Source organism: Thamnophis elegans, chromosome 1 (genome assembly GCF_009769535.1).
Source record: "Thamnophis elegans isolate rThaEle1 chromosome 1, rThaEle1.pri, whole genome shotgun sequence".
Lineage (NCBI taxonomy): Eukaryota > Metazoa > Chordata > Lepidosauria > Squamata > Colubridae > Thamnophis > Thamnophis elegans.
In genome coordinates, this window is record NC_045541.1 from 109315862 (window position 1) to 109332047 (window position 16186).

Genomic DNA, 16186 nt, shown 5'->3' on the forward strand with positions numbered 1-16186 from the left:
ATAATACCCTCCAAAACTAAGCAAAACCTGCTGTTGGTTTCTGCTGCCTTAAGAACTCTATATTGCCAGCCCTCCTGGAGATAAAGACTAACATCACAGTGCAATTTTGCTACTCATATTGTATGTCCCTGTCATTGAGATTTTATAGCTTGCTTATGAATTGGTAGATACCAACCATCAGATATAGTTTTGAGAGTACTGCTGGTATTAGCGTGGTGAAAAAATCAGATATGGGCCAAAATTAATGACTGATGATCTCAAACTCCTAGCATCAATGATCTGATTTGCCACACAGTATTATCTGAGTTACTCAGAGCATCCCTTAGTTGCTTATCTGGTAGACAACAGTACCAATTTCATTATCTCACCTTGACTAATAACAGCCTTCCTGTTATTTCCATCCAAATCAGCCCTCTCAATAACATGATGCTTAGCATCTACCCAGTACATCCGATGCCCTGCATAGTCAATAGTTAGCCCATTTGGCCAAAAGAGATGAGTGTCAGCAATAATGCGCCGATTGGAGCCATCCATGTTAGAGTATTCAATGCGAGGAGTGTTTCCCCAATCTGTCCAGTAGATGGTACTATTGGAAAAAAGAGAAAAATGTGAACAGTGGAAGTTCCCTGAAAGGACAGCAGACATTGCTAACCAAAACAGCTACCAGTTTAGCAATCTAAAGCTACAACTGATTGTATTGAGCTGATGAGAGCAAACAAGGATAAAGAGATTCAGGCTATGATTATACAAGACTACAATCTTTATCAATAAACTATTAACCAGAAACTTTTGGTTTCACAAATGAGCACCTACAATGGCTTTCCTCAAACTGAGTACACTCCAGATGGACAAAGTTAATTTTCCAGAATTTAGCTAGCATGGTAATTGCTCAGAACTCTGGGAGTTACTTTACACAACTGGAGGGTAATACACTTGAAGAAGGCTGATCTATCCTAACATAGCTTACATTACAGAACACAGGAGAACGTGTTCTTTTAGTAAATCTATCAAAAGAGTACATTAAGTTCCAGTAAATAGAATTATGTTGCAGAATATTCCAAGTTGAGCATGTAGAGAAGGTGATTTTTACAGATTCCTTCTTCTATCTGCAGATCTTCTAAAATATGGGGGATGAGGTGTTATCAGGTGCAACAAGCCAAAAATAATAAAAGTAATAACACATTTATATAAAAAAAAATCACCAACTCCCTTTTTCCCCCTCTAGGGAAAGTTGTCATTAGTTTTCATGGCATTTTACATATGGAATGTGTTAATTCATTTGTAGACTGGCAAATCTAGATTTGGCTCCAGGCAGCTAAAGTGGAGTCTTCACTCGGCAAATTTCATCTGATAACAAGCAGTGAGTATCTCATGCTTACCCTTCCATAGGGTGAAGAGCAATTGCACGAGGTTTTTCGAGATTCTTCCAAAGAAGCACTTTCCGATGCATTCCATCCAAATTTGCCACTTCAATGCAAGATGTCCCAGAGTCTGTCCAGTATAACTTGTCATGGATCCAGTCAATGGCTAGCCCACCTAGGATCCAGAGGAAGGAAGAATGTGATAAGTACTAATTGTTCAAGAATAGTCCCATTGAGCCATGGCTAAGGCTGTCCTGATCTATAAAAGGAAAATGGGAACAAGGGCTGTTTTCCTCTTGTCATATAAATCACTAAAATATTTAGGTGACTATTTGAAATGTCCATTATAACCAATGTCAAATGTCCATTACATTTAGATTTAATTGAAAATCAAGTTAAATACAATTTATTTTATTTTATCCTACGCTTCTAATAATGTTCCTCTTCTTCCCCAGTAAAACATATGATTGGTGGTTACTATGAAAGAGCTCTGAGGGCTGTAACAAGGTTTTAGGAGTTACATTTTACTCTGGAGACTCAGGTTATGTAATTTTAGAGTTGCTTCCATGAAGATAGGCAACATACAAGTTTGATTCCCTGTTTCCCTGAAAATAAGACCTCCCAGGATAATAAGCCCAATCGGGCTTTTGAGCACATGCGCCAAAATTAAGCCTTCCCCCGAAAATATTGCAACACAATAGCAGCCAGAGGTGTCCATGCTCGCCGCCTCCTGCACCTCAAAAATAATAAAACCTCCCCGAAAATAAGGCCAAGTGCTTATTTTGGGGGTCAAAAGAAAATAAGACCCTTTCTTATTTTTGGGGAAACATGGTAGATACATATAAACAAAGAAATACATTTTGCTACATACAGAGCTGCCATTTTTACTTCTGAAACCACTGAAGATATTTACCTGGACTCTCCAATCCTGTAGACACCACTTCTTCCACGTTGCTACCATTCAGATTGGCCCTCATAATGCGGTCTAGTGTGACATCAGACCAGAATACTAATTCCTTGCTATGGTGGAAATCCAATGCAATAGCATTTTCAAGATTGTTTAGAAGCAAAGTGTACTCGGAGCGGTGAGGTAAGACCTGCCGGATATCAATCCGATTGGCAAAAAGCAGCACAGGTTCTGGCCCTGAAGGATACATGCAAAGAGATGTGAGAAGACTATTGTCTGGCACCAGTGAGATTATAATGACAGGGCAGAATCAGTTCACAAATAGAGAATGAACATAGAAACAGTATATGTAGACATATTCACATTGTTTAGAATTATACTTATATACTGTAGCTCCCTCCACTGTATTTTATTTGGCTATTTGGCAGTTTGCTAGAATGTGGCAACCAGCATTCATGGAAAGTGATTATTCAATAAATGGATTCTCTGCATGGATTTTTGTTTTTCCTGGTGTCTTGAATCTGTAGTTCCTATCCTGGGACTTAAGTCTTTTCCTGGGACCTGTACAAGTTACCGTATTTTTCAGAGTATAAGACGCACCAAGGTTTTGAAGAGACAAATAAAAAAAAAAGTTTTTGCACTCTGCAAGCCTCCCACAAACGGCCCTTTTTTATCAAAACGGGCCTGTTTTTTTCAAAAAAAAAAAAAGGCATGAATAGCCTTTAGGGAGCTTGCAGAGTGCTCCAGGGGGTGCCCCCCCCCCCCATGAGCAAAAAATGGTCCTTTTTTGTGAAAACGGCCCCGTTTTGTGAAAACGGCCCCATTTTTTTCAAAACAATTGCATGCATAGCCTTTAGGAGGCTTGTAGAGTACTTCTGGTGGAAAAATTGAGCAAAAAATGGTCCGTTTTTCACTCATTTTTGCCTTCCCCAGCCCCCAGGAGCTCTTTGAAAGCCTTCTACAGGCTCTGCACGGCCATTTTGGTGAAGGAGCGGGGTTTCGGGAGGCAAAAAATGCTGTATTCAGTGTATAAGACACACCCAGATTTTCAGCCTCTTTTTTGAGGGAAAAAGGTGCGTCTTATACTCTGAAAAATATGGTACATTTTTATCTGTTTCTTTGGGAAATTTATATACTACCTTAGTCCAGTTGACCCTAGAGATTTACAGTAAAATATAATAATAATAGTAATAACAACAGAAAACAATATAACAATAAAATATATATAATTTGTTGCCCCAGAATCAATCCTAAAAGGCTGCCCACAAAAACAGACTTTTCTAACTTTCTGAAAAGCCATGTGAATGCCATCCTCATATAACTTGGCTTCTCAAAAACCAGGTAATTCCATATCTGTTATGGTAATGATGATTTAATAGCTGACCAGCTGCTGTAAGGCTGTAAACCAAGTTGATGAAATGAGAATGTGTCAGCAGGTTTACTGCCTCTTTAAGAAGCTGTCTATATCAGGGAAGCCTCCTAAAGGCTAAAAACGACCCAACACGCAAACCGGAAGTTTGGGAACGGACTTCTGGGTCGTTTTTCTCTCTCCGGAGGCTTCAGGGAAGCATGCGCACTGGAGCAGACCAGGGAACTAAGAAATGACTCCATAGGTTCTCTGTCACGGCTCTACTCCATTAAAAAACACCTTGTGACAAGATACCTGTTCTTTGGCTAAGAAGCCTTAAAGCCTTTTATCAATGAATTTTTGCTGACCTTTTGACAAATGTGTGACAAAAAACACATTTTCCCAGGTATTTTACATCAGATGCCAGGCTAAGGGATAGAAATTTGTGTTCTCCGATTACTCTCAGCTATAAGATTGGGAGTTCTAGTTTGGTAATATCTAAAGGGGCGACTAATAACTCAATAACTTGTACTAGTACCAATCAAAATATCAGTAATATTTCCAGAGAGAAACTTTCTGGAAAATTAGGAGATCCAGGCAGTTCAATGTGTATAAAGATTTATTGTAAGTTTAAGCTCTCTAGACCGGTTAAGGGAAATTAGTAAGAGTTAGGAATAGATGGAATTCAAAGTGGGCTGACTTAGATCTCTTGTAGGCATGGTGGAACTCATGACTGACGACGCATTTGACCCCTTCCTCAGGCTCAGCCTGGTCATCTCCTACAGAACCATTATTATCACATTTTCTATTTTCCAAAAGAGGCATGCAGCTGGGGATAGAACCCCTGCCCCCAAAATCCTAGTCTAGCTTTTTCCAACCAAAAAGTGTTGGACTATAACTTCCATTAAGTCTAGTAAACACAACCCAAAATGTATTGTCATGGAATAATGGAAGTGATAATCCAGCCCGACTAGAGTGATCAGGCTGTGGAAAAATAGACTAGCCTCCTTACGCAAGCAGCAATTGAAAATTAAGCACCGTGGAGAAACTGAAGCCATGAACTAAGCCGGCAGTCATCCATCAGACACATGGATGGATTCTCAGCACTGAATGATCCCCAGTGCCTGGAGCTGAAGCCTCTTTCTTACCCAGGGCTTTGCAGCTGCGCTTGTCTGGGCGAAGCTCATAGCCTTGTTCACACCAGCACTGGAAACCACCCTCACTGTTGGTGCACCCCTGGCTGCAATAACCTTCCTCTGCACATTCGTTCACATCTGGAATCAGAAAAGGATAAAGAGTCTGAACAACTAAAGAAAAAAGGGTAAATAGTTTGGTTTTGGATTCCATACTTTGATGCTTATTTATTTATTTTAAAGATTTATATGGCTATTTTTTGTCTTTTAATGACCCCTCGCGTTGGGGTGGAGTCGGGGCAATGGAGCTGAGTGTTTACTGGCCAGTTGCCCTTCCTGTCCCCAATGCGGAGTTCGCAGCAGATATTTTTCTCATTGTGCCCAGAGAGAAAAATGCATAGGATCAAACTCACAGCCTCCTGATTATGGGGTGAGATCTCTACTGCTAGGCCACTGCACCAGTCAAAGATTTGTATTGCTATCGGTCTTGTAAAGCACAACTCTTGACGACTCACAGAGATAATAAAACCAAAACAGTAAAAGATAACCCAGAATATCAAGTACTTAACTAATCATCTCCAGCCCATCAATCTACACAATTTGTAATCTATTCATATTATGAATGTAATTAAAAAACCACGCCCTTTTTATGACCCTGGAGTTCTTTTTTTCCCTTTGTCCTATTACAGTACTAGGTCCATGATGGCGAACCTATGGCACGCATGCCACCACCTGTGGACCAGGTAGCATGCAGAGCCCTCTCGGTGGGCATGCGAACCGTCACCCCAGCTCAGCTCCATGATGCATGAATGCGCTCCTCCTGCCAGCCAGCTGATTTTCAGGTCTCTGCTGCACATGCGCAGGGGGTGGGACGCATGTAGGAGACACACGTGCATGTGTAAGAGGAGGTGAGGGGTCACACGTGCATGTGCGGGGGGTTGGACCCCCCGCAGCCCATTTTTGGTCCCAGGAAGCTGCAGGGAGGCCTACTAGGCCCAAAACAGAGCATGGGGATGGGGGTCATGGATACATACGCGGGGACAGGAGAGTATGGGGCGAATATGCAGGGGGGTGGAACATGGGGTGGTGGAGTCATGGGCGCATTGCATTATGGGTGCGGGTGTGTGCTGTTGTGGACATGTGCACGCACTTCTGACACGCAACAACAAAAAGATTCGCCATCTCCGTACTAGGTAATAGGATAAAGAAAAAAAAAAGAACTCAGTCAGATTAGCAGATTTTCTACTATAGATACTTCGAAACAAGGCCATTATATGCAGCTACTGGTTTAAACCTTTTTTTTTCTCCTTAAATTCAGAAAATTCTCTTTCCATTAGAATCTTCCCATTTTTCTCTTGATTCTACTTTGCTTTTTTAATTAAAAAAAGACTATTAAGAGAGGGTTAATAAAGTGTCTTTGATTGATAGTGTTAGGATCAGTGATTTGGAAGCATCAATACAAATCAGAAAGGTCCATATAATTATGCAGTTGAACTTGGTTAATGCCACTGCCTGTCAGTGCTATAACTTTTAGCAAGGTGCTATGAATTTCATTCCCAGTCAAACCTACAGATGCCCCTAAGTGCTCAAACTGCTTACCCTGACATGATCTACCATCCTCTAGAAGCCTGTAACCTGTATGGCAGGTACACTGCACTATTCCGCGAATCATCTGGCATTTCTGGGCACAATCCCCATTGTTGACATTACAATTTTCCTCTCCAGTTCGAGGACCTGTGGAAAGATCAGAGGCAGAAAACGATTGTAATGCAACCATTTTTTTAGAATTTTCTTCTTATCTAGGACAAATTGTGAAAAATACCTATAAAGTAGTAGTCAGGGGAGAAAGACGAGTTTGAGTTCTCAAGTGGAAAAAAGAGACCCCATATTTCACACAAACAATTGCTCCTAAATTGTCAAGGAAGGAATAATTCCTATCTCTTGGCTGAGCTTAGCTTGGCTCTTCAATATATACCTGGAATGCCAAATTTCTCCACAAATAGACTTGCATCCATAAAAATTTCCCAGAAAAGACAAACTATGGTTTGATAAGATAAGATAAGATAAGAAAGAAGGCGTGAAAATACCAGATTAGGTCATCACCCCAATGTTCAGAATATTCTAACAGGTAGTCTACCAATTTACAATTTAACTGATCATTCAAATTATTAAAATTAATGATGGCCTTAGAAAGGGTGTTTTGTAGCCTATAAAACACTTCTGCCCATTGCAAAATGTCAATATGCGCACCTACACACCCCACATCGGTCATGCAATCGCTATCAAGGTGCTTGGCACCTGTTTGCCATTTGCAAACTTCTCTGCCAGTTTCCCCAAAAAGTCAATGGATAAATGAGCAAGGAAGGTTGCAAGTTGATGCTATGCTGAGTGGACTTCCTCTCATCTCTGGGGCTGGCTGAAAGAGCTTCCTGCTGAAGGATTTCAGCTTCCAGCAAACAGGCATGAAGAATTTCAGCTCCATGCTAACAGGCATGGAGTTCCTTCAGCCAGCCCCCGGAGATGAAAGGAAGCCAAAATCCATTCTCAGCCCCTGAACAGGCAGTGTGGGGAGGTAAGGAGTGTAGAGTGCCTCGGGGTGGTGTTGGTGTTGAGAGAGGCACTGGGAGACCCAATGTAGGCTGTGCACAAGTGCTCACTCCGGGGCTGAAAATCCTTCTTGGATTTTGGCAGGGAGGATTTTCAGATCCTGAACATGCTGCCTGCTTTGCATCTCCCTATGTCTTCCTCATTCCCTTGAGGCATCTGCACTCCGTACCTAGAACTCCCTATGCTTAACAACTCACAAGATCACTTAACAACCACAAATCTTGGGAATGCTGAGATTGCCGACGTTGAGCAAAACAGCCTCATGACTTCATTAAGCTCAATGACCGAGATTCTAGTTGCAATTATGGTTGTAAGTCAAGGACTATCAACTTACGGCAGTTTTGGGCAGGGCTCTCATCACTGCCATCTCCACAATCGTTGGCCCCATTACATAGCTTCCGTTGGCCGATGCAGCGCCCATTTCCACACAGAAATTGGTCAGGGGAACATTGTGGGATTCCTGAATGAAGAATGTTCCAAATTATAGAACGGACAGACGAACTTAGCACAGATTTTAGCTAAAAAAAAAAGGCATTCAATTGTACAATCTTTACCCGAGTCCTCACAGTCTTCCTCATCACTGTAATCAGAGCAGTCTCCCTCCCCATCACAGCGCCAAGACAGCCGAACGCAGCGGCCAGATTTACATCGGAACTGGTCAGCTGTGCACATAGAGGTAGCTGAAGAAATAAACAGGAACAAGAATTTCAAAACAGTTTCATGATGCGCTTTCCTATTTTCTTACTTGTTGCCCCCAGGCTGGACTTGATTTACAAGTCCCAGGATACTCACTGCAGTTTTTCTCATCCGACTGGTCATCGCAATCAGAATCGCCATCACACCTCCAGCCAGCATTAATGCACAAGCCACTGTTGCACATGAACTCTCCAGAGCGGCAAGGCTGGTGAGAGGCTACGGAGATAAACGATATATGGTAATTCAGACTCTAATTCAGCCCAAATTAAGCCCAAGAGAGTCAGTTTGTTATCTGGAGGGAAAGCTGAAAAGCTTCTTCTTTTGAATATTGGAATGACAGATGCCCATCACACGTTTTCTCTGTTAAATGAAGCACATCTGACTAAAAAACAACACAGCAATGCCATTTGATCTGAGTCTGCAGGCCCCTGCTGCAAATAACTTACAGCAATCAGATTCATCGGACCAGTCCCCACAGTCATCATCTCCATCACAATGGTAAATGTCCAGGATACAACGCCCATAAGCACACTGGAATTCCTCCAGGTTACATGTTGCTGCTGGCACATCTGATGCTAAAAGGGGAATGAAAAAAAAAAGGTTAACAAGAGATTCCCTAATTGATACACAAAATAGAAAGCAATAGCAATAGCACTTAGACTTATATATCGCTTCACAGTGCTTTACAGCCCTCTGTAAGCAGTCTACAGAGACAACATACTGCCCCCAACAATCTGGGTCCTCATTTTACCATCCTTGGAAGGATGGAAGGCTGAGTCAACCTTGAGCCACTCAGAATCAAACTCCTGGCAGTGGGCAGAGCCAGCCTGCAATACTGCATTCTAATCACTGCGCCACCATGGCTCCTAGCAGATAGAGTGGAAAGCATCATGCACAAGCTGTCATTACACTGAAAGTTATCAAACACTAGGGATATTTGGCTTCCTGCCCCCCAAAATGCCTGGTTTGAACCAAGCATTCATTGTTTTGTAAAAAAATCACAAAAAGATCCACAGAAAGATCCACTACCGTTCTTTAAGATTATTTCATGTCACAGCCTAGGACAGCGATGGCAAACCTCTTTTGGTTCACGTGCCATAAGGGGGGAGAGCGCAGGGAGGTCGTGTGCAGATGTGCCGCACCCATAATGCAATGTGTGACCCACCCAGTGCGAATGCACGCATGGGAGGTGCTCCCCCCCATTTTTCCATGCTTTTTTCACCCTCCCCAGGCTCCAGAGGCTTTATAGGATTCTGGGGAGGGCAAAAACAGCCTCCCCACCCCCAGAGGCCCTCTGGAGGCTTCAGGTACCTTCAGGAGGCTTCCCTGAAGGCCCTAGGAAATATAAATTAGGAAACCTTTACATACTCAAGCTGCTTGTATAGAATAGTATATATCTTATGTCTTATCATATTCTATCAAGATGTCATCATGCATAGAATTAGCACGTTGAAAGTTGCTGGAGTCATATACAAGGTTCTCTCTACTGTACATACTGAAGTGCAACAGGGATTGTGCAACTGAAAAGCGGCATTTATAAATTTGAAGCACACTTTATGAAGGTGGACAATAACAAACCCACTAAGCAAATCCACATAGACTTTCCATCCACTTTCATAATAAACATAGAAATAGCACATGTCAGTAGATTTTACTACATATTCAATTCCACCACTGATTGTATCATACGTTGATTGCCATGGTTATGTATGCACTCTAATGTGAAGACTCATTTGTGACTGACCACAAGCATTCCAATGGCTTTCCTTGTGTTCAAGAGAATGAGGGCATGGTGTTCTCCAAAAGCCTAAACAGCAAGTTAACCTCCAAGATAGCTTCTAGGCATACAAAGCTATAATTTTCGGTATCTCTGGAGAGGACTATGCAAAGGTTTGCAATTAGCCACGCTGTATTATTGAACAGAGGAACGAACTGTTCATTTGAGGATTTTGTCCGACCAATGCTCTTAAGCAGAAGTCACCATGAATTGCTGTGGCGAACCTCTGAAGCATACCATTTAGGTAAAAATGATGCCAGCACAAACATCTCCCTTTCTCTCTCTTTCGCAGAAGAATTCTTCCTAAGCACATATAACATTGGTCCAGAACTCAGTTTAATTTAAGACAAAAGATGTACTGCCCTTTCACCAATATAATTAAGCCCAGTATAGGAAGTTAGCACGCACCCCTCTCCTAGAAAAATGAAATATTTTAGGAAATATTAAAAGTACAGAATATTCCCCCTAAAAGGGAGGCATAATCTCAGCCTCCCCACTTTTGTCAATGGGCCATTAAGGCCAGAAGCCAGTCTATTCTACATTACAAAGCTCTACTTCCTTCAGGCAGAGCCATAATAGGAATCCCAAAGCCCTTTTATTACATCCTCACCCAGCAACAGCTCAACCAAGCTTGGGACTCAAACGTCAGACAGCCTACAAAGTTAGCTAGACCTCCGCCCTCTGGGAGTCTGACCACCAATCAGAATACATTTCTTACACAGGAACAGGAAGCTGCAAGGTGGGGCTCAAGAGAGGGTATAAAAACTCAGGCTCCCTCAGCATCTCTTCGCTTTTCTTCAAGATCTTCAAGACATGGGATCCCCTTTTCCCCCAGGACCTCAAACCATGTGGTCCTGTCCACCATAAAAACCATCTTTCCAAGCAGCCTCCATGTTTCCAGTGTTTTTCTCCCCACTTGGAACTGAACCCAGAAGGACATTTCTTCCAACACCAGAGAACAGAATTCCTTGTGTTAGATAGTCAAACATCAGCAGTCTGTAAAATTCAAGGTTTTGAAAATCATTACTGCAACAGAAAGAAGGCTTTTGGAAGGACGTTCAAGCAGAAGGACCCCAGGAAAAGCATTCAGGACTCTAAAGCATCTGGGTCGCACTTTCTGGCAACTGCACCTGTTTTCAATTACAAAATCGTAAGAAGCAGGAGACAGAAAGGAGCACAAGAGGTGGTAAAATATATTTGACATCAGAGGCCCAGGAGTACTTAGCTATCCTGAGTGCCCTCTGGTTATAAATATGGAAATATACATCAAATTGACAATAATTATAATGGTTCAGCATAGGTTAAAGGGCACCATGTGGGAAAGAGTGGTTTAAACTGAGGGAAAATTTCTAGTTTGCTTCTATGGGATTTTTTTAAATAAAGCATTAGGCTTTTAGAAATATACAGGAGAGCTTGCTAATCTCACTAAATCCCATGCCTCTAACACAGCTAAGTTTCTGAAGAAAATACATATTTTAATAACCAGCAGGAAAAGTACAGCCAATGGCAAGGGGAGAGTGAAATTTGCTTCCTCTCCAAGACTTTCCTGGCTCAGAAATCTTTACAGCTCTGGCTTTCTGCCAGCTCTCATTATCTCTGAAGATAAAAGACAAATCCCACCCCACACCGGCACCACCCTTGTCCTTCAGGAGCTGGACGCTTTTATTGTCTTCTCCCTCCAAACCTTTTGAAGTTCCTCCTATCTAGAACATATTATGAAAAATGCCCTTGAGACAGGCCTGGGGGGGAGACTTTGCCTGTCTGCTGAGAATCCAGTTAACTTCTCAGATATGGGAGGAAGGGCAAAAAAGAGAAAACTGAATGAAAATGGGAGTTAAACTGGAAAGGGAGCAATTCACAAAGGCTGGAGCTGGTTTCCCTGATATTAATAAAACGTAGGTAAAGGGGTGTTTGAAATAGATGATCCAAATGCACCCAGACTGGGAGAAAGACAACAAAGAGGCACCTGCGGGCAGAACAAGAAGCAAATGGGTGGAAACTAATCAAGGAGAGAAGCAACTTAGAATTGAGGAGAAATTTCCTGACAGAACAATTAATCAGTGGAACAGCTTGCCTCCAGAAGTTGTGAATGCCCCAACACTGGAAGTCTTTACGAAGGTGTTGGATAGCCATTTGACTGAATCGGTATAGGGTTTCCTGCCTAGGCAGGGGGTTGGACTAGAAGACCTCCAAGGTCCCTTCCAACTGTGCTATTGTATTGCATTGTGTTGTATTGTATTATATTGTATTGTATAAAGAGTGCTGGAAATCATTTATCAAAATAACTTCCTCCCGATGTTGGGGTGGGGGCTGCCTACAGCAAACTATATCCTCTCTGATCATTCACTTTAATGTAGCCGCTTTGTCAAACAGACTTAAGTCTGGTTCAAAGTCCTAATAATCAGAAAACAAATAAACTCTCTCAGTCTACTTGAAGATACTACAAGACTACAAAACAAAAAAATGTACTAGGCTTCACAAGGAGCTCCAATCATGAAACCACTCGCAGAGTACTTTGTTCCTATTCCGAATGTGTTATTTATCAGTGGGAAGACTCAAATCCAGGAAGCCCCCACTGGCACTTATCAGGCCAACAACTAACATCAATTCCCAATGGAAAGCCAACTGGTCGCAGAACACCCAGACATAGGAAGACATATAAATATCCCCACAAAAAAAAGGTGCCAGGCTTTGAATTACCACATCAGCAATGGACAATCTGAATAGGATTCGCATCTCACATGGCATCTGCCAGGACTTTCTGTATAAATGGGGCACAGCATACTTCCCCTTAGTGTGACTACAGGGTCCCATGTCAAAATATAGATCACATTGTGACCGGCTGTAAATTGAGGGCATATACCGCTCCAGTACCCAACTTATTTTTATTATAAGAAATACTTACTTCAATGGTTAGACGGCCTAGAAATTGATTTTTGAACATGCATCCTTTAATATTTATGTTTCATTGGGTTCTACTAATCTAGTTGATACGTTAATTTATATTGCTGTCTATGTAGGATATGCCATATGGTAATAAATCCCATTTTGAGCAAAATTTCAAATTTTTCCAACATAACTTTCTGCATGGTTTTGGATTAACATCACAAAAGTGTCATCAACATATCTAAGCCAGAGTTTGGGTTTGTGTTCAGATTTAGGCTTAGATATGTTGATGACACTTTCATGATTTGGCCACACAGGAAAGAAAAACTGGACAACTTCCTCACACATCTCAACAACCCACACCCCAAATACAATTCACTATGGAAATAGAAGCAAACAACCAACTTCTCTTTCTGGATGTCCTAATCCTCCAAAAAACCAATGGCTCCCTAGGACCACACCATCTACCGGGAAAAAACACATACAACTGCTACTTAAATGCACAATCCCATCACCAACCCGCACAGATCAACTCTGTAGCCAAGACTCTCATCTCCAGAACCAAACGCCTAGCCGACAAAGACCACCTGAAAACTGAATTACACACTCTCACAAACGTATTAATCTCCAACGGATTACAAACAAAATAATTACCAACCTAATCCAAAGGGAGACACCCCCCCAAAGAACCGAGACACAAAACAGAACAACAGCATCACCCTCCTCCTCTACATCAAAGGCACCACAGACAAATCAGCAAATTCTTCACAAACACAATACCAAGACAGCCTTCAACGAAGCAGAGAGAGCTGACGTCGCGACGGCACGACATGTGAACTTGGTGCTCCGAGATCGCAGTCGAATTTTTGCTGCTGGACGGTCCATTTGGACCTAAACCGTCCCGCAGAGATGGTGATTGAGAAGGGCACCTCCTGTTGATCTCAGGGACACTGCAAGTCCCTGAAAGATCCAGGAGTAGCCTTTTTTCCGGCAACAGAAACACAGCTAATGAAGCTGCTGAAGTTGGGACAGCTCCGGAATGGGAAGAAAGCGGAAAGAGAAAGTGTGTCAGATTGGTGAGGAATTTTATTATTAGAGGAAGAGACTACCCAAGAAAAAAATATAAGTTAAGTTAAGATTGAAGACAAAAGGCTGTAGGCAGCGAGATTGATCTGCATTGAACTTAATGTGTTATTCAGTTTCTAATTTCTTTTTTTTCCACGGATGGAACTTTTGCAGAGGGTCCCTGTTTTTTAAACTGAATGGATTAATTTTTTCTTCTTCTTTTTTCACTTTTTCTTATACCTATGGATTAAAATTCTCCTTTTTTATAATGCTTGATTTGATTGATTTGATTGTTTTTGATCTCCATTAAGGTTTTTTCTTTCTTTCTTAAGCTTGGAATATAAAGAAGAAAATAAGAAGGGTTATAAGAGGGTTGTAACCAACAGGAGGAAAAGCCGTTATACTGCCACTTAGAGGCTGGAGGCTGGATACATTGTTTTTTCTTCTTTCTCTTTGATCGCTTGAGAGTCAAGGTTCTTTCAGCTTGTTTACTAACAGTGATAGTAGTGATAGTAGGAAGAGTACAAGTTGTTTATACAGGTGCCTTTTGGAAGTTCTATCACTAGCTATTGGAGAGAAGACAACATTTTGACTTGAAAGATAATAATGAATGTGTTTGAAGTTATTAAAATAGCCTTGAACCTGCAAAATTGAAAAGAATGGCCCAGCAGAAAAAAGAAACTGTAACATTGCAAATGATTATGTTTGAAATTCAAATCTATTAGTTGTGACAGAGAGAATTGAAAAGAGATTGGAGAATATGGAATATAAAACAGAAAAATCTGATGAAGAAACTGAGGATGTTTACCAATGAAGAAAGTGGAGGACAGAGTTCAAAAGAGGAAGAAAAAAAATGAGCAAAGAGATAAGAAAACTGTGGATACTGATAACAAAGTGAGCGTGGTTGGTAATGGCAAGAGCGAATATGGAAAGGGGATATGGATGGATTGGAATTCTACCCTAGACTTCAAGCACAGAAGAAGAAAAGAGAGAAAAATTGATAGAGATAAGGAAAGAAATCTTGATAGAAGCACTAGCGATAACCAAAGATAAGCTGATGGAAAGAACAGATATTGGGTTTCAAGCTTTTGTGAGATACGAAAGGAAAAGCATGTTGCCAAGGGAGTTTTATACAAGATTTATTAAGAAAATAACTAGAACATTAATGCTACAAATGGCAAGAATATAAGACCGTACTAATTGCTGAGGGATACAGGTTGATGCAATGAAAATGTATAATAAAAATTAGCTAAATTTATTTACTAGTAGTATGTATAAAATGAAGTGACAATAGCTATAGTTAAATAATGATTAATAATGATAACAATACATATAGATATATTAGTTTTATAATATGAAATTTATATAAACAATATATGGAGATTATGAGAGGAGGTTTAAAAGCTTTATCTAGAATATGTTATAAGATGTATTGTGATTGGATGATTTTAGGATGATTTAATGGAATGTTATCATATAATCCTAGATTTGAATATTATATATAAAAGGATGTAAAACAATATAGTCAAATTAAGGATGAGATATAGAGCCAAGGTGGCGCAGTGGTTAAATGCAGCACTGCAGGCTACTGCTAGATCAGCAGGTCAGCGGTTCAAATCTCACCGGCTCAGGGTTGACTCAGCCTTCCATCTTTCCGAGGTGGGTAAAATGAGGACCCAGATTGTTGGGGGCAATATGCTGACTATCTGTAAACCGCTTAGAGAGGCCTGAAAGGCCTATGAAGCGGTATATAAGTCTACTGCTATTGCTATATAATAATTGTGATATACATGAATATAGGTGAATTTAAAATATGCAAGTTGATATGAAAAGCAGGTGGTGACTATGGAAGAGATGCATGGAAATACTGTAACCAACTGACACACTTTCTACAATTTGTAATGGAAGATGGGTTTTTTATTTTATTTTTATCTTTGTCCTTGTTCAAAAACAAATAAAAATTGTTTTTTTTTTTAAAGACAACCTTCAACATCTTAAGAAACCCCAAAGACAAAATCCAGCTAGAAAACCAAGGAGTCTACGAAATACCATGCAAAATCTGCCCTGCAACTTACATAGGGACAGACTAATAGGAGAATAAATGCACGCATCGCAGAACGCAAGAACGCAGTAAGAAAAAAGGAAAAAACTTCCTCCCTATTCCAGCACCTTAAAGCTATAGGACATGAAATTAATTTTGATGGAACCAAATTAATCTTCAAAACTGAACACGACAACAAGAGAATAATTATGGAAGCTATCGAAATAGAGAAACACCCCCAAAACATGAATAAATGTGACGATACCTTCCCGCCTACCAGAAATCTGGAAACCAGCCCTAGTCAACAAATGAGCCCCACCCACCACCCATTACAACACAAAACAATAACAGACACACAACCAGCA

The 16186-nt window shown here is 41.0% G+C and overlaps 1 protein-coding gene across 1 annotated transcript in view; it reads right to left on the minus strand.

Moving 5' to 3' along the window:
* The window catches only part of LRP4 (LDL receptor related protein 4), a 109140-nt gene that overhangs the window by 25566 nt on the left and 67388 nt on the right, over window positions 1–16186 (minus strand). The window contains 9 exon segments of the mRNA XM_032238864.1: window positions 369–586; window positions 1380–1536; window positions 2275–2505; window positions 4765–4890; window positions 6349–6483; window positions 7691–7816; window positions 7911–8036; window positions 8149–8268; window positions 8499–8627. Coding sequence (XP_032094755.1) covers window positions 369–586; window positions 1380–1536; window positions 2275–2505; window positions 4765–4890; window positions 6349–6483; window positions 7691–7816; window positions 7911–8036; window positions 8149–8268; window positions 8499–8627 — 1368 coding nt within the window.